The sequence below is a fragment of the Camelus ferus genome, chromosome 10, assembly GCF_009834535.1.
Source record: "Camelus ferus isolate YT-003-E chromosome 10, BCGSAC_Cfer_1.0, whole genome shotgun sequence".
Taxonomy (NCBI): domain Eukaryota; kingdom Metazoa; phylum Chordata; class Mammalia; order Artiodactyla; family Camelidae; genus Camelus; species Camelus ferus.
In genome coordinates this window covers 20,106,466-20,128,594 of record NC_045705.1, presented here as the reverse complement: position 1 = coordinate 20,128,594, position 22,129 = coordinate 20,106,466, and the positions used below count along the sequence as shown (strand labels likewise).

General features: G+C 37.7%; 1 protein-coding gene across 1 annotated transcript; it reads right to left on the bottom strand.

The window, feature by feature from the left end:
* Positions 1–4,681: 4,681 nt before the first annotated feature.
* PRRG4 (proline rich and Gla domain 4) lies at positions 4,682–19,916 on the bottom strand. The gene is made up of 6 exons (XM_032488415.1): positions 19,647–19,916; positions 19,168–19,289; positions 14,497–14,660; positions 13,086–13,134; positions 12,093–12,225; positions 4,682–8,161 (listed from the first exon to the last, which is right to left on the bottom strand). The coding sequence occupies exons 2-6, from the start codon at positions 19,265–19,267 to the stop codon at positions 7,927–7,929; spliced, it is 681 nt and encodes a 226-aa protein (XP_032344306.1). The 5' UTR covers positions 19,268–19,289; positions 19,647–19,916; the 3' UTR covers positions 4,682–7,926.
* Positions 19,917–22,129: the final 2,213 nt, after the last annotated feature.

Below are 22,129 nucleotides of genomic sequence, written 5' to 3'. Positions count from 1 at the left end.
GTGGATGCCTTTATTTGTTAAAACTCATGAAACTGCTCAGAGAAGATGGCTTCATTTTATGGCATGTAAGTTACACACTAATAAAGTTGTTATAAATGTGGAAAAAAAACCCCAGAGAATACAGAAGTGCTCTTAGAAATTAAAAACATGACGCTCTGAAAGATTTTAAGGAGTGCTTTCTTTAGTTAGATTTTTTTTTTTTTTTTTGGTGGGGGAAGGGAGGTAATTAGGTTTATTTATTTCTTTATTTTTGGAGGAAATACTGGGGATTGAACCCATGACCTCAGGCATGCTAGGCATGTGCTCTACCACTGAGCAATACCCTCACCAGCTTAAAATTTTTAAAATTTAATAGAGTTGAAAGTTAAAGTGTAAGAGCTTATATAGAAAGAAGAACAGATGGAGAAAGAAATTGAAAATAGTGGATCAATCCAGTAAATCCAACATTATACCACTAGGAATTACGCAAAAAGTGGAGAAAACAAAGGAGAAGAAAGTAGCAGAAAAAATTACACAGGAAAATTTTCTAGAATTGGGGGGCCCAGATCTTCATATTAAAAGGAAACTTTGGATACTATAAATGAAAACCAAGGCTCAGATTTGTGAATTCCAGAGGATGGAGACTAGACTTCAGGAAACATGAACAAAAACAGGGAGACCAGTGTTATGATGAATTGTGTCTTCCTAAAATTTAAGATGTTGAAGCCCTAACTCTTAGCATCTCAGAATGTGACTGAATTTGAAAATGTGGTCTTTAAATGGTTATTTAAGTTAAAATGAGGTCTTTAGGATGAACCCAAATCCAGTATGACTGGTATCTTTCCAAGAAGAGGAGATTAAGACATAGACATATGGAGGTAAAAACACAGAGAAGATGGCTAGACAAGCCAGCTAGAAAGGCCTCGGAAGAAATCAATGATGCTGACACTTTGATCTCAGATCCGTAGCCTCCAGAATTGTAAGAAAATAAGTTTCTATTGTTTAAGGAAAAAAAAAGGTTTCCAGAGGGAGAAAAAACGTCCATATGTAAAGGAATGGAATTAGAACGCTATTAGGATTTGTCATGGCAATTAGATGCTAGGAGGTATTAGAGGAATATCTATGATATGCCAAGGAAAATTATTTTTAATCTAGAACATTACACACAACCAAATTATAAATCAAACATGAGAGTGACGAAAACATTCAGAGGCAAGTAAGGATAAGGGATTTGATTCACTTTTTTCAGCTACTTGCCTTGACCAGCTATGAAATAGGTCCCATTTCTCAAATTGTTTTCAGTGTTATCATCTCCGATAAGCACTTCAAGCTGTTTAAGGCTTTTTAGTGCTAGAAACTGTAGGAAAATGAACAAGGTGAAAATGGTAAATAATGAGGCCTTACAAAGTTTTCAAAAGCAAAAATAATATAAGTATTAGGTGTTAACTCACATTTACATAACATTTTACAATTGAAAGACTTTTAAACGTGCTTATATGAAATGAAAGATCGTAGAGGAATCATTTGGCCTGAGAACTGGCACATGATAGATGCTTTTGGTGGACAGACCCTAAGTTGAACCCTGATGATCCCTCACTGCTGGTATTCACATCTTTGTAGAGCCTCATCCCTTGGAGGGCAGGTGGAGCCTGTGACTTTGTTCTAACCAACATAATACAGCAAAGGTTATGTGAAGTCTCTCTTGTGATTATGTTGCATTATATAAGGCTTCATTTTGCTAGCAGAAACACTCCAGAGAGCTCTTTGTTGGCTTGATGAAGTAAGCGATGATGTTGAGGAATGTCATGTGACAGGGAACAGCAGGCAGCTTCTAGCAACCATAAGTGGCTTCTGGAGATGATGTTGGCCTCTAGCTTCCAGCCTCCAGCCCACAAAGGCCTTCAGTTGTACAAATGCAAGATGAATTCTGCCAATAACCTGAGTGAGCCTCAAAGAGGATTCTTCCATGTACAGCCTGCGGATGAGGACATAGCCTGGCCAACACCCTGAGTGCAGCCTTGTCAGACACTGAAAAGAGATTTTGCTAAGCTGTGCCTGGACTCTTGACTCATAGAAACTGTAGTTAATAAGTGTTGTGTTGTTTGAAGCTGTTGAATTTGTGGGAATTTGTTATACAGCCAAAGAAAACTACTACAGTGCTCAACAAATGTTAGTTGATTTGAAATGTAAATAAGGTTAGGACTACTGTCTAAGTGCCTTCTTTCTGACTATCCTCTTCGTTCTGGACTGTTTAACCCCTGCCCCACCTCATCTGGTTTGGTACAAGAGATTCTGATTGCCACTCATCTTGGGCTGATTCTTGACGTCAGCAGCAGAGAGCTGGTTTTGCTGCGCAACATCCATTTCCTCCTGGTTTGGTAACAGCATCGTCTTCTTTTGGGGAACTGTCTCTCTCCAACTTCCAATTGTGGTATGTGGCCCTCTGGATACAGGATGGACACATGAACCAGGCCTGCCCACTGATTGGCCCAGTTAAAGTCCTGTGACCCAAGCTTTGCTGATTAGAATCTTGGTGGTAATGTGTGCTTTTGGTGAGAGAAAATTGCTTCTCTGCAGTCACTGGGCAGTATGATGTAAACTGGTGGCTGTGCCCTTCCTTGGACTTAAAGAAAGCCTATGGGCAGCAGGACAGTGTTAACATAAAGAAGAGATTTTAGAAGAGCTTAAGGTATTAAGTCCCTGAGGACTGTTCCAACTCCTGATTTCCCAGGTTTGTAGGCCAGTTTGCATTAAGTTTTTGTGACTTTCAACTACAGTTTAGACTTAGATAGTGTCTTTTACACCCTTCCTCCTATTCCATTTACCAGGGACCCCTACATCATTTCTTCTAGTCCCCGAGTGAGAAAAATATGCATTGTCAATGGACTTGACAATCCTGTACTCTTTGTGGGGTTTTTTGTTTGTTTGTTTTTGATTTTTGGTAAAGATTAGTATATTTACATAATTCAGAGCACCTCCCTCCACACAAAAAATTATTAATTACAAAAGGAAAAAGAATAACTTTATATTGAATGAGCCTGGCAGACCACGTAAATCAAGAGATCAGAGGGAACATCATCAGGAATGGGACAAATCTGTACCGTGTGTTTGGATGCAATGAGATGAACACATGATCACTTCCGTGATTTTCTAGCTTATAATGCATAATTTGAATCTAATCATGAGGAAATAGACAAACCAAGCTGAGGGACATCTGTTAAATAAATGGCCTATAATCCTCAAAAGTGTCAAAGTTATGAAAATCAAATAAGGCTGAGAAACTGTTCCACACTGAAGACAATGAAGGAGACAGGCTAACCAACTGTACCGTGCGGTTCTGAGCTGGGTGCTTTTGCTGTAAAGGACATTGTTCAGTCAACTTGAGAAACTTGACTGGGGACTAAGAATTGGATGGTTGTAATGAAATAATGTTAATTTCCTTATTTTGATGGTTGTATTGTGGTTTTGTAAGAGATTGTCCCTTTTTAAATGAAATACACAGAAAGTATTCTGGACTATCAGGTTGGCAACTTATTAAATGATCAGGGAAAAAGAAAGTATTTTTTTAAATTGAAGTATAGTTGATTTACATTGTTGTATTAATTTCTAATGTATAGCATAATTATTCATTTATATATATATATTCCTTTTCATATTCTTTTTCATTATAGGCTATTACAAGGTATTGAATATAGTTCCCTGTGCTACACAGTAGGGCCTTGTTGTTTATTTTATATATAGTAGTTAGTATCTGCATATCTTGAAGTCCCAACTTATCCCTTCCCATTCCCTGTCTCCATTGGTAACCGTAAGTTTGTTTTCTATGTTGAGTCTGTTTCTGTTTTGTAAATATGTTCATTTGTATCTTTTTTTTTTAAAGATTTCACAAATAAGTGCTATCATATGGTATTTTTCTTTCTCTTTCTGGCTTACTTCACTTAGAATGATGATCTCCAGGTCCATCCATGTTGCAGCAAATGGCATTATTTATTCTTTTTTATGGTTGAGTAGTATTCCATTGTATAAATATACCACAACTTCTTTTTCCATTCATCTGTGAGTGGACTTTTAGGTTGTTCTCATGTCTTGGCTATTGTAAATAATACTGCTGTGAACATTGGGGTGCACATATCTTTTTGAATTAGAGTTTCCTCTAGATATATGCCCAGGAGTGGGATTGCTGGATCATATGGGAAGTCTATTTTTAGTTTTTTAAGGAATCCAGGAGTAATGTTTTATAAATTTGCCTCAGACAACATATTAAATATTAAAACTGTTTTAAGGAAAATAGCATTTTCATAACTGCAGCTAAATTGTTTAAATAGAAAGCTAGCAATGGGTGAAAGATACATACAGCAACACCATGCTGTAAACATTGTTATGAAAACATGCAATGCATTGTTCACATTGAATTCACATAATCATTTTCATTATATGAGGAAGAATGTTTCATTGAAACAAGCAAAAAATTTTTGCTTAGCATAAAGTAAGTACATTTTTATTCACATGTATAAAAACTATCTGTAATAGGAAGTCCATTAAAACCAAAACATAATCAAGCCTGAGGGAAAATTTGTATTAAAAAATGGGTTGCTCTTTCCAGATAATGAAAATGCTGATATATTTGCACCAAAATCTTGTACTATTAGGGAAACATTTTTAAACAACAAAAGGCATTGAAGGAAACACACAATACAGAAAATTGAAGGTATCAATATATGCCACACATGTTCCAAAATGCCACCAGGCAGGATCTACAAAAGAATCATTTTTTTTTAAATCACAGAAATTCTAGACACTCCTTTAATAGTATAAATGCCATACACAACACATCAAATCAAACCAGTAACTAATACAAATTTGTTACATTCAATTAGTACAAAAGAAATATGATATACATGAAATTAAGCTTTTAAACAGCACCAACAAAATTTTTTTTATTAAAAAATTCTCTTGTACCTATAGGAAAAGTATACACACACATAAGTTATCTGAGAAATAGAAAAAAAAAAGTCAGAATTTTACAGGCAGATGGGAAACCAGACCAAGAGGACACTGTTGCTCTAGTTTTCAATTTTTCTGAGAATTTTCACCAAACTCTGTGTATTTACTCAGAGGGCACTTTATTATCAGATGCAAAACTTTGACATAATCATAGTTTGTGCTCTGTTTAATTTTTTTCATTTTGAAAAGAGAATATTCTGTGTAGAATTATCTATCCCACTGAAGGCATAACCCTATAAATGTGTATTTATCTTTTTCTAGTCTTATTCCCTTTTCATGCCCATATCACATTCATTTCCTGATTGTAATAGAGGGGAAAACTGTTCTAATTAAATATAAAACTTTGTCAAAATAGATTTAATGGTTAACACTAATCAGTTACCTGGGGAAGAAGTACAAACAAAACAAATCAGTCAAACTAAAAAACCCACCACCAAAAGTACAACAGGACTAGAAAAGGGTGCATGAGATAGAAATATGTGTCAATAATTTTATATTGAGATATTTTCCTTTCAATTATCATAAGCATTTGTTAATTATGGTTCTATCACATTTTCCATTTTTTTAAAGCTTTTTAAAATTTTGTTTTGTCTTATTTTTGTTTTTGGGGGGGTGGAGGGGGAAGGTAATTAGTTTATTTATTTAAAAAAAATTTTTTTTATTGGAGGTACTGGGGATTGAATCCAGGACCTCGTGCATTCCAAGCACACATTTTTACCAATGAGCTATACCCTCCCCCCTCCTTTTTATATTTAAAGTATTATGAGCTCAATATTGGATGCTCTACAAATACCAGTGATTCATCTTAATGATGAACTCTAGATTTGTTCAAGTTAGAGCAATAGTTTTACACTAAATGATGACATATGACAAATCTAGGCTACCACTGGGGCAACAGGGGTTGTCACAGGCTCTGAAGCTAGCTTTACAGTTTAGATTCTTGTGAGTCAATGGGAGTAAACAAGTTCGTGAAATAGTTCAAATTGTGATTCAATAAAAGATGTATCATATCTTATATCTTATATTCTTATTCCTCCTAAGAAACACATATGAATATGACAATACTATACAGATATCTAATATATGCACATATAGATTTATATATATATATATATGACAAATGCATATACATTTCTCATAAAGACTTAGAACTGTATTTAACAATTTTATAACTTGAGACAGCATATTTCTGTAGGTATGAGATGGGCCTAGAAAAGTGTGCTTGCTCATTCTAAACTTAGCTCTCACCAACATGTTAGATTTTGAGCAAGTTATCCTTCTATGCCTTAGTCTGATTGTTAAAGTAATAAAGTAGAGTTTGCCTCCGACCTTTTAAAGAGGATTAAAATAAGTGCAAAGTGCAAAGTTACATGAAGAAAAGTGCTTATGTAAAGCCAAGGCATGACTAATAGTAAAATTTGTATAGGTAATATGTGTGGCTTGAAGAGGACCACTTTTTGTAATATCTAAATGTTGCTAGATGACTTCTTTGTGACAAGCAACTGAAGAGACTGCAAATCTAAAAGGTAAAGTCTTTGGCAGTCTGTAGTGATTAAGGTTTTGCTTTTATCTGTCTTAAGATCATGCTGTCTTAAAAGAGAGGCATACACTCACACAGTGTAATATGATTTATGTTTTTTAAACATTTATTTGGAAAGAATTATCAAATGCCTGTGGGGTTTAATCTCACCTCTGTAAAAATGATAGAACAAAATACCGTTTTATAAATGGTCTTAAATAATAGGAAAAAGCAATGCCTAGCAAAAACATAGAGAACAGAATTTTCTATTTCTCAGAAGTAGGTTATTTTTTGAGGTCCTTCAAAGAGGAAACAAATTCACATATACATACACACCCACTCAAATAAATGTGTGCAAACACATCCATTCCAGACGTTTATAGCTTATACTCTACTACGTTCTTGAGGGGAGACTGGTCATATATAAGATTAGAAGAAGATACAAAATACAGGTCCAAGTGATTACCTGTGGAGTTCTGTGTCCAGACATTGGGGTTGAGATACAAGGGGTTGCTGGTCACTTTAATCAATATTATTTGCTAGCAGAGAAGTAAGTTACTTCTTCTAGATTCTCAAATTATTATTTATGAATTTCAACGAATTTTCCAGATTAATAATTTACATAGTTATATGCAGATAACTTAGCAATGAAAATGGGTGTGTCTACTTGACAGTAACATGTGCAACTTTATCAAGTTCTACTCATGCTTAGCTCTGAGGCCTGTATATTTCTTTAATAGTATAACAACCCTTGCAAATCCTTGCCATTACAACCCTGTACCCTCTGAAGAATTAGTTCCCTAGCAAGTATTTTTTTAAGAGAAATTACTGACCCCACTCCCAATAATAAAATATGACCGATAGCAAGAGTTCACAACTAAACTGTGCAAAATATAGTGAATGCTGTGCAATAATTTAAAACATAAAACCAAGTGATCACATTAAGGTCACCAGTTTATATTTAAGTGCCAAATTCTGTGAAGTATTTCCAACCAAAAAGAAATCCTAAAAAAGAGCAGGTCCAATATTATGACTTGGGATAATCTAATAATTAGAAATTCTTACTTTTTAAAAAAATATTCAACACAAGATGCCTAAAACCTTTTTCTGTACAAAGGATACAGACAGCTCACCAGTCCTAGCTGTGATATCCATAATGCAGAGTTTTTGAATGACTTAAATGAACAAAAAAGTGCTCTCCTAACTGCAAGGATATGGAGTCACAGTTCTTTATCCAGCTGATAATGATCAAGTCCAGGTCCAAGATGCCGACAGAACTTCAGCAGCATATTACATGTGCTTATTCCTCCTTTATGCTCTGTAGTTTGTCATAAAGGGCTGAATTGACATGTCTTTTCTGGTCCAGGAAAATGAGCCATTTAAATAATGTGAATGTTCTATATCACCAAGACAACAAGGCAGGCTTAGTGAGATGGGAGTGACATAGACTTTTTAAATACCCTAAATCCTTTTGCTGGCCCAGGATATGGTGGTGGCGGTGAAACATTGTGTTTTCTGGTCAGTGCCATTGCCTGCTCATAAGAAGGTAATCCTGTGTCCTCCACTAAAGATGGCGACGGAGACAAGACGGCCTCCTCAGGTCTTCTGAAAATGATGGAGGGAGTATGTCTGCCCCTTCTTACGTAGGTGTCTGAAGAACTAAACAGAAACAGCATTTAGGTCTAGGAAAGGCAGTATTTTTAGGTTAACATGGCAATATTAAAAAAAAAAATCCAACTATTTTGATAAAAGTTGAACCTGATTTATTAATATAAGAATGGTTTTATTTTATCCCTAAACTCTGAAAAAGTCTTGGTATAGGGGAAAGATCAAGAGCTTTGAAGTCAGTCATGGGTATGAAACAGGATCCTGTCATTTCATGGCTATGAGACCAAAGGCCGGTTAACCTAACTCAGTTTTCCTCCTTTGTAAAATGGGGATAATAATAGCTACCTCAACAGAGTTGTTTCGTGTGGTCTGAGAAAGATGTCATATGTGAAGCATCTCAGCAGTGTCTGGAGTACTATAATGAAGACTCAAAACCTGCAATTCCCTTTTTCTTCCGCTCCTGAATTAAAACTTTTCCAAAGGATGGTGTGAAACCAAATCCAGGCTTTGTTGAAAGGCAGCACTACTCCATGCCAAGGAAACTGATGCCTCAGAGATGATCACAACAGCAGATGCCTGTCTCTCTCCTCTGTCCCCCCCTGCAGCCCAGCTGCCTGGTCCACCCCTTCTAAACAGTACTTCCATCATGTCAATCTTCTCTGGGAAAGTCTAACCTGCAGTCTACTTTCCACTGAATCAAGTTCTAACTCCTGTGCCTCCTTTTCAAAATCTCCCTTATTCTGGCCTTGCCTTATTTTCTGTAGCTCTCTGCCATTGCCAAAGTAGCTTCTTGACTCTCCTCTGCATGTGCAATGAATTCTCTGTTCTCTTTCACTGGTACTGTTCCTTTTCTCAGATTACTGTCCTTTCCCCACTTCCCCACTTGTTGATCCAAGCCCAACAATTAAAAAAAAAAAATATGGCTTAGACCAAGTCCCGCCATTTTCACAAAACTTTGTTACCTACACCAGCCAATGAAAATTGAAATGCAACACAGGTCTGGTGTTTTGAAACTACATTTTCCCTTCTTACTTGTGAATTACAAATTATAATTTAAACATCAGTAAGCCGATCTGGTTAGACTGTGAAGTTGGCTGTCTATGAAGTATCTATGCATAAATTTACCTCCTACAGTTACAGCTGATAATATAATTAAAATCTATGGGTAATCCCCAACCTCTACTCAATATTTACAATATTCTTCCCACAAGACATAGTTCAGCCGACCCAAAATACTGTAAACTTTTGCAAACTAAATTAGTCAATTTGCCCCATAAGATACCTTTTCCTTTGTAGGTAATAGTGAGATCTGAAACTGGACAGAAGGAGAGAAGAAAATTGCAGAGAGAGAGAGACAAAAAGAAAAAGATCTGCGTAAATCTAGGAACTGAATAATTAACCCTTCGATAGTTGAGAGGTGACGGACAGCATCAGAAGTTTACTTAGCGGGCTCAACACAATTCCTCCTCTGTCAGAAATCTGGAATGTATTCATGGCAGGCTCGTCACTTGCCACATTCATTAGCTTGTGACGAAAAGTGCTACTTGTTTGCTTATAGGAGACAGGAGAGACATGTTTTATTTGAGCAAATAAATTTTTCCATGTTGGCCTTCAAAATTTAAGTTATAGGAACAGTATAATTATATTAAAGTCATTAAGTGTCTAGACAGTGATTTTTTACGCACATCTTAAATGACTGAAATCAGTAAGTACCCACCAAGAACATCTCAAATAAACTGACAACATCATATTATGCCAATTTTCCTCCATAAAATATAGGGACTAAGAAATGAAAAGATCTTGTTTCCCATTTCTTGGCATGTATTACAGAAGAATGAGGCAAACTATTGTAACAATGAGCTTATTTTTTACTCTTTTCTTTTTCAAATAGTCCTTCGCCCATCCACCATTTCCAGACTTGCAGACTATAGAAAGAGAACAAATACTTCTGCTGGAAGAAATGTCTTGGGACAATTGATGAAAAGCACTTTAGTAAGTATTTAAAAGTTAGTTCTGACATAAGTGAATGTCTAGTAAACCTAGTTTGAAACGTCCCTTATAAAGTGTTGCTTTGAGGATCAAAGTGAGACAATAGACATAAAAATGATCTGTAAATGGTACAGCATTATACTGTACTAACATTAAGTATAACCAATCTTACTTTTAAAATGAGATAGCTAGTTTTTTTTTTTAATCTTATGATAACATACTCAGAAAACACACATAATAATGACACCTCTTTGCTCTCTGTGTTTTTGAATTCGTCTTCCAACCTCACGCAGGAAAGAAGCGAGAGGTTTTGCAGAAAAAAGGCATAAGGTAAGAAGATGTAGTGAGTGCAGAAAAGTAGAAAAACGAAGAAAAACTGGGGAGAAGAGAGAATAAAATGTCATGAGGATACTGAATAACGGCTTTGCTATCACATACCTTGAGGGAAATGATTAAACACGAGGTGCATACATGGACTGTTTTGGCAAAATATTGTGGATGAGGTGGAAAAGAAGGAAAGCTAAAAGGCAAGAAGAGTTTCCAAAGACCCATTTTGCCTATTTCTTCATTAACTGTGAGTTTCTAGGTATCCCGCAGCTTGTGGAAAAAGCCGTATTGAGTAAAACCTTAGTGAAGAGTCATTTCCTGTCTGTTAAGTAAGGGAAATTAGTAGAACTCTCTCAGCTTAAAAGACAGTGGCTTAAGAAAAACTGCACAAGTTCTTTCTTACTTTCTCTCACTTTTCGAAATTTTATAGGATTTACAAAGGTCTCTGACAATCTCCTTAGTCCCTGCCCATCAATCACATTAATGCCTTGGGGAACTGTTCAGGAATTCCAGCTTGGGCACAGAATTACAATTGTGGTGCCCCTGTCCTCTGCCTTCTTTGCTGCCATGTCCTCCTCTGCACCCTTACCGAGGCATCCTTTAAAGTTCTGTCCCTTGCCTTCTGTCGTTTCATCACACTCAGAGAACTTGCCTACTCTCATGGCTTAGCTTTAATCCTCTCATGGAGGAATCCCTTTTTTTTTTTAAAATTATTTTATTTTTTATTGACGTTTAGTTGATTTACAGTGTTAGTTCCAGATGTATAGCAAAGTGATTCAGTTAAATATACACACATACATACATATATTTTTCAGATTCTTTCCCATTACAGTTTATTACAAGAAATTGAATATAGTTCCCTGTGCTATACAGTCAGTCCTTCTTGTTTATCTATTTTATATATAGTAGTGTGTATCTATTAATTCCAGACTCCTAATTTATCCCAAATGGAGGAATCCTAATTCCACATCTGTTGTCCTAAACTCTTACCTCAACAATAAAGAAAAAGTATTTATTGTGGTAAAATATGTATAACATAAAACTTGCCACTTTAACCATTATAATTGTACAACTCAGTGGTATCAATTATATTCACAATGTTGTGCAACCATCACCAAGATCTGTTTCCATAATCTTTTCATTACCTGGTTACCATCATGAGCTTCTTCACAGAATTTGTAAGTGTGAATAGGGACACAAAAGCATAAATTTTGATAGCCTGTTTAGCACCTGGTGCTTTTTTTGAATAAAGGTTATTTCTACACTCTCCCATCTATACTTACAGAGAAGATACTATGGATAGTATAGAAGATAATAACTTTTTATTCTAATAAGGATGTTGAGATTGTATTATGCAGACAGTTGTGGCCTTTATGAAGCTTTAGGAAGCTTTCCTCATGCACTGGAGTTCATTTTATAGCTATGTACCAATATTGATTTGTTAGTTTTACAAACATGTTCTGGCAACATAAGATATTAACAACAAGGGAACTGGGTGAAGGATATATGGGAGTCTCTGTGCTTTCTTTGCAACTTTTCTGAATATCTAAAATTATTCCAAAATCAAAAGAGTATTTTAAAAAATAGGCAACCGTTTTTAAAGCCATTTAAAAATAACAGTATAGAATGTATAATAGTGAATTGAGTATTTTTACTTGGTACTTACCCTGGATATTGATGCTGGTTACACTTAGTGATACAAAGATAGTAACCAAGTAATCCAAAAATAACCAAAAATACTCCAGCAGCAATTAAGCCAGTCAGAAGACCCATAACATCAATTTTCTCTCTGTTGCCATCTTAAGAGAAATCATTAAAATAACATAAGTATAACTGAAAAGCACCACCTATGATTTCAATAAATTTCATACTGAATGTATGCACACTATTAAGCATCTAATAATTAATATTGATTACTTTTAAAAGTCTGTGCTAAAGACATGACCAGAAAAAATTTCAATTCACTTTCTAAAAGCCCTAGTTATGGCTTCATTTATTTTAAACAAGTCATATTAAATGGATAACATTCAAGACTAAGTGGGATAAACATTCTTTGTTCAGTGATACGTATTTTGGTATTAACTACTAAAATAAGTGTCCTATGCAGCTCCAGTGGAGCCATGTAGTCTCCCTACAGTGGGGACCTACCTAGAGGGGATGAAAAAATAGCTGGCAAAAACGAAACAAAACAAAACAAAAACCTGACTGAAAAGCAGTTAGAGATGATCAATGTGAATAAAATAAAGGATCTCGCCTTTCTATGAGTTATTTAATTCTAACAATGTTAACTTACCTACTAGCATAAGTATTCTAGTCACTTGTATAAAGAAAAGAATTAAAACAGTTTACTACTTGAAACTAACAGAGTCCTACTTTTATTCTGTGCAAGTCTTGACTTAGCTGATCTGTTAAAAACAGCATTAAGCCTATTATCTCGTTTCCCTAGTATCTCACCAAACTTGATTTTCAGTGTATAAATAGATGCATGTGACCTTTTCTGTCTTAGACAGCCCAGTGTATAATTGAGAAATCTTCCTCGGATTTACAAGGTATGTATATTGTGCAACAACCATACTTAAAACAATGAAATGAAAAATGTATTATAACAGAGAGAGGGTGGGAAAAAAAAAACATTAAAATTGATCGATTCTTGCCTTACCTGATTTTGTGGTTGGTCCTTTAATAGAGTATTCTTGCCAAAATGCCATCTAAAAGAAAGGTAAATATTCCAAGTTTATTTAATTGCTTTATTATAATTTCATTTGGTCTCGGTGACCCAGACTAGGGGTACAAAATTCCTGGCATGTGCCACAGGTAGGATACCAGTCCATTCAAGCTGGAGGGAGTGACTCACTCTCATTAAAGCACTGCACCCACCACTGTTTCTGCCAGCTTTCTACCACTGTCCTCTGCTATTCTCCCTTCGCTGGCCCAGAGCCCTCACTCAGGCATCAGGGAAAACTGTCACATTAGAAAGTAGATGAAAGTAGCAAAGGTGAACGTTGAAACAGGGGACTCACTATCACGTTTGAAAAGGAGTCTGATATTTTTCTACACTAGATGGGCCCTCAGTTTGCTAGGAGATTTTACTGAAAGGTATTTACTGGTTTGGAAAGACATCCCTGGGACGGTTTCAGTTCAGTGTCACTTGACAGAATGGAAGCCGATTTTAAGGAACTGTGATACAATTAGAAAATGGGTTTGTGAAAAACAGAGTAAAATTTCAACAGACACAGCTACAAGGTACAGACTTTGTTTCCCTTCTCTGACAGATGCAGCAGATGATGGCAGGGAACGGGAGCCTGGGCACAATTTTGGGAGGAAAAAGAACTTAGTTCCAGTAACACCTGCATTTGAAGGATACACAGAGAGGTTCTAATTGACTAAAGTGTAAAATGGGGTTCTTGAGGAAGGGGAAAAGGAGAAAGCGGTTCTTTAAGATACAAAACTAAATAATTTAAGTCACTTTACATTTTAAAAGAATATGCCAGATTATAACAGAGATAGTGCTGCTTCTTTTGTACTTTTTCAGGATTAAAAGACAGGATTTAATTATATTTTAAGGGAGAGCTTCTAAAAGTTCACTGCCAAGCAATAAACTCCTGAAGGTGAGACTATATATTCTGTACCCTCAGTCTCTAGCAGAGCACTTGGCACATAGCAGATTGTCAGTAAGTACTGGAAGTATACATAAGGTAATCAAAAAAAGTAAGTCCAATAGGAAAAATTGTTAAGTCTTGAATGATTAAAGCCTAAGTCAGAGAGCTAACTCAAATAATATCCTGAAGTTTAATCTACTCTGCTTCATGATTGTTTTTGAACATCATAAACGTTAAACACACAAAATCACAACATAATTGATACTTTGCTAATTACATAACCCAGCTAAGTATAAAGTCAAGTCTAAATGGGGTAATTAGCATTTTAGGAAAGTAGAAAGAGATAACAGGTATACAATCCTAGTTTTATTTAAGGCGTACAATCTCTAATGACTTACGGAAATGAAAGTGCCATTTTCTTAAGTGCAATTTAATAAATGTCTAGCCAATTAACATCATCAACCAAATTACCGTTTTATCTTCATCCACAAAAATCTCTCTGGCTTCCTCATAATTACAAAGTTCTTCTCTGCACTCTCTTTCTAGGTCACCGGGAGTGAAGAGCTCCAAATCAAATCTATTGTATAGAAGGTGTCTATGGATGAATGAGTTTGCCTCTTCTTTTGATGTAAAGACTAACGAAGAAACAGAAAGATTTCACACATTAATAAAAACAAGGCAGAAAATTCCTGTTTTATTTGTGGGAAAACCGAATAGTTCTCTTGATGTGGTTAAATTATACCAAATTTTCTTGTGTGGTTTTAAAATCTGACAAAAAGAAAAATCATAAATAAAAATAATTTCTGCTAATCATGAAATACAGATATTAGCAAAACTCCAGAACATACATGAGTTGATTATGTCCAAAATTATCAGCATAAATGAAAATTGTTTAGTATCACTTTTCCTTCTAGACAATTATTTCTCCAATAAATGACAGGCCAGACTATTCTATTTCTAAAGTGTTGGTTTCCTATTATCTTGACTGAGAAAAATTAGTCTGGTGTAATGAACAGAGTATTGGATTAAGAGTTAGAAGACAGAGATTCTTCTTTTTTGATTTGGCTTAGTTATCAGCTGTATATCCTGGGATAAGTCACTTACATCTCTGGGTTGCCATTTCTTTATTTGTAAAATTGGAATATGAACTAAATAATCACTAAGATCTCTTAATGTTTTAAATTTTTAAATTGATACATTTTAAATTTTAAATTTGATACATGTTAAAATTGTTGTATCAAGTTTATACTAAAAATGTTTAAACTTCTAAGTTGATAAAATTATAAATTAATTGTAAGATTCATTAAAAGCCATTCAGTCCTTCCCAAAGGAGTAGCTCCCTCCACCCAGTCCCTAAACACGTGTCTACAAAGCTTTACAAGGACTCCTTTTACATTTGCTGGGAAGGTAAATGGTAAACATGATAGTTAATCACAAGTTGACACAAAACCAAAATATCCTACCATGGCAGTATTTTCAAAACCCACAGACTTCAAACTCGTTCTGGTGTCACAAACAAAGCTGAAGGGATCTGGCCCCAGATCACATTACAGAGACTGGAATTCAGAAACTCTGAGAACTACATCCGGTGCTGAAAAGAATTTAAAAGCGTTGGTATTTCTCATTGCTAACCATTACGAAAGGAGGAACAAGTTCAAATGGGCGACTGAAAGACAGATCAAGACTGAGGACAGCGCATGGCCTGGAAGACTAAGACTGATTTGAGAGTGACCTCAGGTTGGCTATTTATTCTTAGCCTTTGAGAACAGTCACACCTTGGCCAGGATATTTTTCCTACTAATCAATCACTTTTCCAAGCTGGTTTGAATCTTATAGAGCTGTTTTGTTCAATACAGTAGCCACTAGCCACATGTGCCTATTGAGCACTTGAAATGTGGCTTGTCTGAACGGAGATATACATGGGACTGCAAAGACATAGTGAAAAAAAGAAAGAAAGAAAGTGAAATATCTCAATGTTTTATATTGCTTATATTTGGAAAAGATATTTTGGATATATTGGGTTAAATTAAATTCATTATTAAAATCAATTTCACCTATTTCTTTTTACTTTTTTAATGTGACTACTAGAAAATTTTTAATTATGTATATGGTTCATATTTTATTTCTGTTGGCCAGTGCTACTCTAGCAGATTCATTTTTATGTTATAAATAAAATACATGGGCTATCTGAACCAAGCAGGAAGCTAGAATGGGGTCATTAGTGATCACTGCTTTGAGAAATATTCTAAGAGGTAGACCAGTGTGATGAAACATTTTTGTTTTTTCTTCTCCATTTCCTTCCCTTTCTTGTAGATGTTATGTTACCACTAAATGGAGACAGAACGAAAAATTTTCCAAGTCTCCACTATCTCTCATTGGGATTCTTGCAACGGTCCTCTAAGGGGGTCTCCTTGTGCCCTACAGCTGCACTGGATTCCAATATGCCTGGTTATCTCCTGCCTTTGTACCTGCTATTTCCTCTCAATAGAACTTCCTTCTTTCAGTTTTCTCTGTCACCTCCTTCAGGACTTTGTTCAATATTACCTTGAAACCCATCCTCAACCACCCGCTTCCACAATCCCCACTCCCTATTATACTTTGTTTTTCTCCGCAACACTTATGACCATCTGGTGGTCCCTATGCTTTACTTACTTATTTGTTACCACTCTGTTCCCCTCACTAGAAGGAAATTTCCATTAGAGCAGGGATGTTGGTTCCCAACACACAGAGGTGCCCAAAAAATTACTTATAAATTACATGAATATATGCGACATTCCTATAGTGGGAAGGAGCTCTTAGACCGAAATTCTACCAGTTGAAGCAATTCAGAGGTATAGCCTGCTACTCAGCTTGGCATGGGTTTACAATACTAAACCAATGATAAAGTAACTCTGAGCTTGCCTAACTTAGCTATAATGTACTTACTACATGAAATCTAATTCTAGAATGGAGAATTAGCAATCTGCCTCTGTATTGTTGCTTCTCAGATATGCCCAGATATTTACATTTTATTGGCTAGAAGAGCAATGCCAAATTTCTCATTGTCAGTCTCCTGTTCAAGTCAGTTATCTGAGTTGTAAAACACCTCTGCCCTCCAAATGGGATTCTCAGCTTGAAAGGAAAATAAGAGAGTCATAAACATTTTGATTGTTCCTGAAATGATATTTATGCCAATGAAGGTCTCTACCACTGTGTAAAACGTGCCTTCCAAGGGCTGCTGTTTATCACTTCCCTGAGTGTCAAAGTTCTGATTCAGTCCACAGTTGACCTTAGACCTTCAATGCCTTATCAGATTTCTTCCTGCCTCCCTTATGATCTTAGGAGAAATACTATCCTTTGATATTTGGGTTCTAAGTAGCCTTGGATTTGCTTATAGTTGAAAGAAGTAAACTTCCTTGCCTCTGGAGTATCCTGAACTCTCAGTGAGAATTCTGTTTTCCCTCTGGCCATTGCTGGAAGATGCACTAGCCTTGAACTTTTGTATCTGCCTCCTTCAGATTTTCTTCCCATCTCTTTCTCCAGTCTTAGACCATATTAAGAGGCTGCATGTGGATTCTGCTGTTTTTAACCCACCAACTGAGATATTCCATTCTCTCCCTCTCTCCTGTCTCCCCATGTTTTCTAAATAAAATCCTTTTCAGTCATTTCAACCCTCCTCTTGGGTTTTGTCAGAATGTAGCTGAAGGTTCTTTATTTTCCTAACTGCTTCTCATATCTCTATTTATTATATCTCATATGAAGATAGAGAGCACTGGCTTCTGTGCCATAGGTTTACACCCTACCTCTCCCACCAGATGAAGCAATCCTCCGATCCTCCGGGGCAGGGATTGTAGTCTTTCATTTCTACATCTCCCATACCTGGCACGTTCTATGTATTGATAAATTAGTTATTAACCGAACAAATCAGCTTTTTAATATAGGATTCCTCATTTACATTTCCCACAGATCTCTCCAGCCTTCCACACTCAAGTATGATCTCTAAATTCCTTCTGTAGTTTGTGATGTCCTTAAGAGTGTCTTTTGTGCCTATATCATGTGAATGAATGAACACACTCACAAACACTCTGGGGATCAGCATCTGGTCCCACTGAGTATAGATCATCAACTTTATATACGAGTGGACTGTCAACCTTATATAGTGCAACCTGGGAGGCACCAAGAAGGCTCTCCTTCCAAATCTCCCCTATCCCAGCAGCTAGACTATCCAACTGCCTAGAATTCTGCTGTCAGCGCTTGACTCCTTCGGGTTAGGACACTTCCTTATCTTAATACACACACAGACTCCTAGAAGGTTTGACACCCTAATCTGTATTATTAATAAGTCATCCAGTAATATTAGTGTAACTAGATCCTTCCCAAAAGAAAATGAGGTGAGTAGGATCTGATGAGAATGAATAGGGACAGGAATGTGTAGGACAGGAGGTGGATCCAAAGCACTGGCACTGTGTAGGGAAGCACAGTGACTAGACAAGAAGAAATGAAAGCCTTTTTTTCTTCTTCTTCTCTCTTTTCTGTTTTTTTCTAGGTTGGCCTTTTAAAATGTGGTCAGGAATCAGTCTGTTTGTGACCTGGAGCCCACTAGGTGTGGAATTCTAGGTTAGCATGCCCCAAACCTAATCTTCTCACACCATCTGGCTTTACCCAGATAACCAGACATTTTAAAGTTAAAAAGGATCTCAGAGATCATTCCACTCCCCACCCCCTCATTTTACAAGCTTGGAAGGGGTGAAGTAACTTGCCCAGGGCCTCACAACAAATCCAGACTAGATCCTGGACTCCCTGTCCGTCTTTCCAGGAAGAACAAGTAATTATGTTTATTATAATTACCACATAGCCTCATCTAGAACAAGGGCACTCATTGATTTTCAGAAGTTGAAATAGGTTTTCCATTCAGTTAACCACAAACCCGGTTTTAAATATATATGTTTATCAAAAGTAACTCACAGAAACAAATGTGTATAAAATGCGCTTAACATAACAAACCACAACATTACCAAATAAGCCGTAAATTGAAGGATGTTTTAGTGCTTCTATGATTGATGGTGGCTTGTAATCTCAAAGACTACACTTTCTCCTTTAAGTCCTGTAATACGCGGCTCGGGTTTCCACTACAGTTTTCTTGGAAACTGAAGCCAGGCTTACCTTCTTCCTCATGCCTCGACTCCTCCGGACTTCTTGCGCAATGAGGAAACGCGAAGGTAACTATGGTCAATTGGCTGAGTAGCACCAGAAGTATAAACATAGTCCAGCAACTGTCAGACAAACTGAAACAAACAAAATAACCAACAAGCAAACAAGAAAACATGTCAAAAAAGCCCCTGGCTCAGCACTTGGAGTTTCTGTGGGAACTGAGTCACCGACCTGTTGTGCTCAAAGCCACCGCGCGACTGTGTCTCGAGCGCGGTTTCGGTCTCCAGGGTCGGACCAGCGCCTGGAAGCAGCGCCGGGGAATAAATGCCACCTCCCGCCGCCCCGCCCCCAGGACTTTACAGACCGCTGAGCGGGCACCTGTTGCCGTGGGTGACCCTCTGCTTTGTGTTCGAATCGGACCCAGTCTACCGAGGTGGCCGCCTCCGAGTCACCCACTCCCCACCCGGGGGCCGGGCCGTCGGACCCCGCACCTGCAGCTCCGGGCGCATGTTCCAGCAGCTCCCGGGCCGGAGCCCCGTGCTTGGGTAGTCCCCGAGGCCGCCAGACCCTCTGTCTCGGCGCCACCCAGATCCGTGCGTCTCTCTCCGAAGAGTCGGGGAGGCCCCCGCGCTCGGGCAGAGAAAGCCCCTGAGGTCGGCAGAGGGGCGCCCTGGCCACTCCGGGGACGCGCGGCGCTGAGTCCTGCCTGGATCCCGGGAGGCCGCGGAGTAGAGCGGTGGGAAAGGGAGGAGGCAGCTACCTGGGAGTACCTGCCCGCGCTCCTCCTCCCAGGGGCCGGCCTGCCTGCGGCGGGCGGGCAGTTGGCAGGAGTCTCCAGGAAGCCTACGCCTCGTTGTCGCCGCCACTGCTTCTGCCCTGAGTGCTGGGCGAGCCTGGCCGCCTGCAGCCACTTCTGGCCCCGCCTTGGCGCGCGGGTGGCAGGTTTTAGATTCCTTTCTGGATCCTGCGTCCTCTGCCAACTCAGGGGAGCGTGTTCAGCTCCCAGTGCTAAACAGAGCCCTTACCCTCCCGGCCCCAACCCAGACCACGGCGCGTCCCGGGCTTTTGGCTTTGGGTTCCACTAGACCCCGAGGCAAGAGGGTCTGTCTTGGGGCAACCTTAGGTTTCAAAAATGTGGTTCGGGAACGAGAACAAGATAGTCATCAGAGAAAATACACTATTAGTAATATGAAATGGAAAGTGCTTAAAATTAATCAATTACATCGGTTCTCAAACTGTGGTCCTCTGGGTTTGGGTCATCTCCAAGATCCGTTCAAGAGGCCGAGGCCAAAACTATTTCCATTATGGTACAAAGACACGATTTGCCTTTTTCACTTTCATTCTCTCATGAATGTACGGAAATTTCCAGAGGCCATTTGACGTGTAATGATGTTATCACTCAGCTCCCTAATAGAATGCTTGCACGTGTATTGTGTTTTCCAGCACTTTCTATGGTAGTGGGTTTAAATATTAATATGAACATTTGTTACAGAGATTTAGAGAGATTAATGAAATCTGCTTGTTCTCAGTGTTTCTGTACTTTTATTAGCTACCTTTAATTTAGTCATACCTGCTAAGATAGCTGTAACTTCATTATGCTCAAATAGTTACCTGAAATCTTGAGCTTTTCTTTGAGCCCATACAGGAACACAACAAGAAGTAAGTACTTTGTTGTCTTGATTTGAAATAATATTTTGAAAATTTCTCAATTTTAGTATGTAAGATGATAAATACTAGTAGATATAAATCACATAAGGGGTCCTCAATAATGTTGAGGAGTGTAAAGAGCTCCAGAGATCTAAGAGTTTGAGGACTGCTGCCTCAGGTAATGAAGATCACCTGTGCCAGATGATGTTCACAGACTTCCTTGTCTGAACAACATGGTTAACAGCTCTTCAGAACATTATTCAAGTTTCCATGCTATGGCCAAAGTGGCTTGTTACTTGCTAGAAGCAAGGAACAGGAAACATCTCCTTAGAAGACCTGTTCTACTATTTATTCATTTGCTTAGCCAGACTAAGCCCTGAGGATAGAAAGGTAAACACCATAGTTTCTGTTTGGCGGTAGAATTTAGTCTAAGATCTGTATCTAAGAATGTGAGCCCGTAAAGTTCTTATCGCAGGGGAGAACTGACTTACTCATCTTTATATCCTCCACAGTTCCCAGCAGAGTACCTTTTGCGTTGTTCATGCTCAATACACTTTTTCTAGGGGGGCGAGGGTAGAAGCAGTTTATTTTCAGATCAGAAAAGTGCTTCACACTGTATTTGGAGAGGCAAATAGTCAAATGCCTCATGCTGCAGAACTTTGGTAGACATTTCTTGGTAGAATTCGTTCACCCATATATCCGAATATTTGGACCAAAACTAATGAGGCTTTGTGCTTACATCAAATACCAGAGTTTACAATCTGAGAGGAAGTCAGATATGGAAGCAAAAGTCTGTTTCTCAGTGGTAAGTTACATCCCTGTATGTTTCTCTGTAATGTTGGATCCTAAAGAGTATTAAACCATTTGGCACGGGCACACAAACTTCAGCCACTATGGAGCTGCAAGATATTTTGAGATCAGGAAGCAAAGAGAGGAAAGAGAATAGTCAGCAACAACATTGTCCAAGATTGTCAATTTCTTCTGTTATTTACTTGCCGTTTTCATTTTCTCATTTTATACCATTTGGGGGATACATTTAAAAGTCACAATATTCTTATGCCTTTCTCCCAAAACATTTTAAGAGCTTTTATTCTGGCCATTTGAGGAGTTAGGCCAGATATTATGACTCTTATTTTACAAAGAAGGATACTGAAGCATGAAGAAGTAAAGGATCTTGCACAGTCATTGGCCAAGTAGTAACCCAGCTCTTTCCTCTTTTCAGTGCTTTTTTGTGCTACTACCAAGCAGTGGAGACCAGGAGGTAAAGAATTATTTATTTTCAAAAGAAAAAAACAATCAGAGCAATGTGATTAATGGACTTGGATTA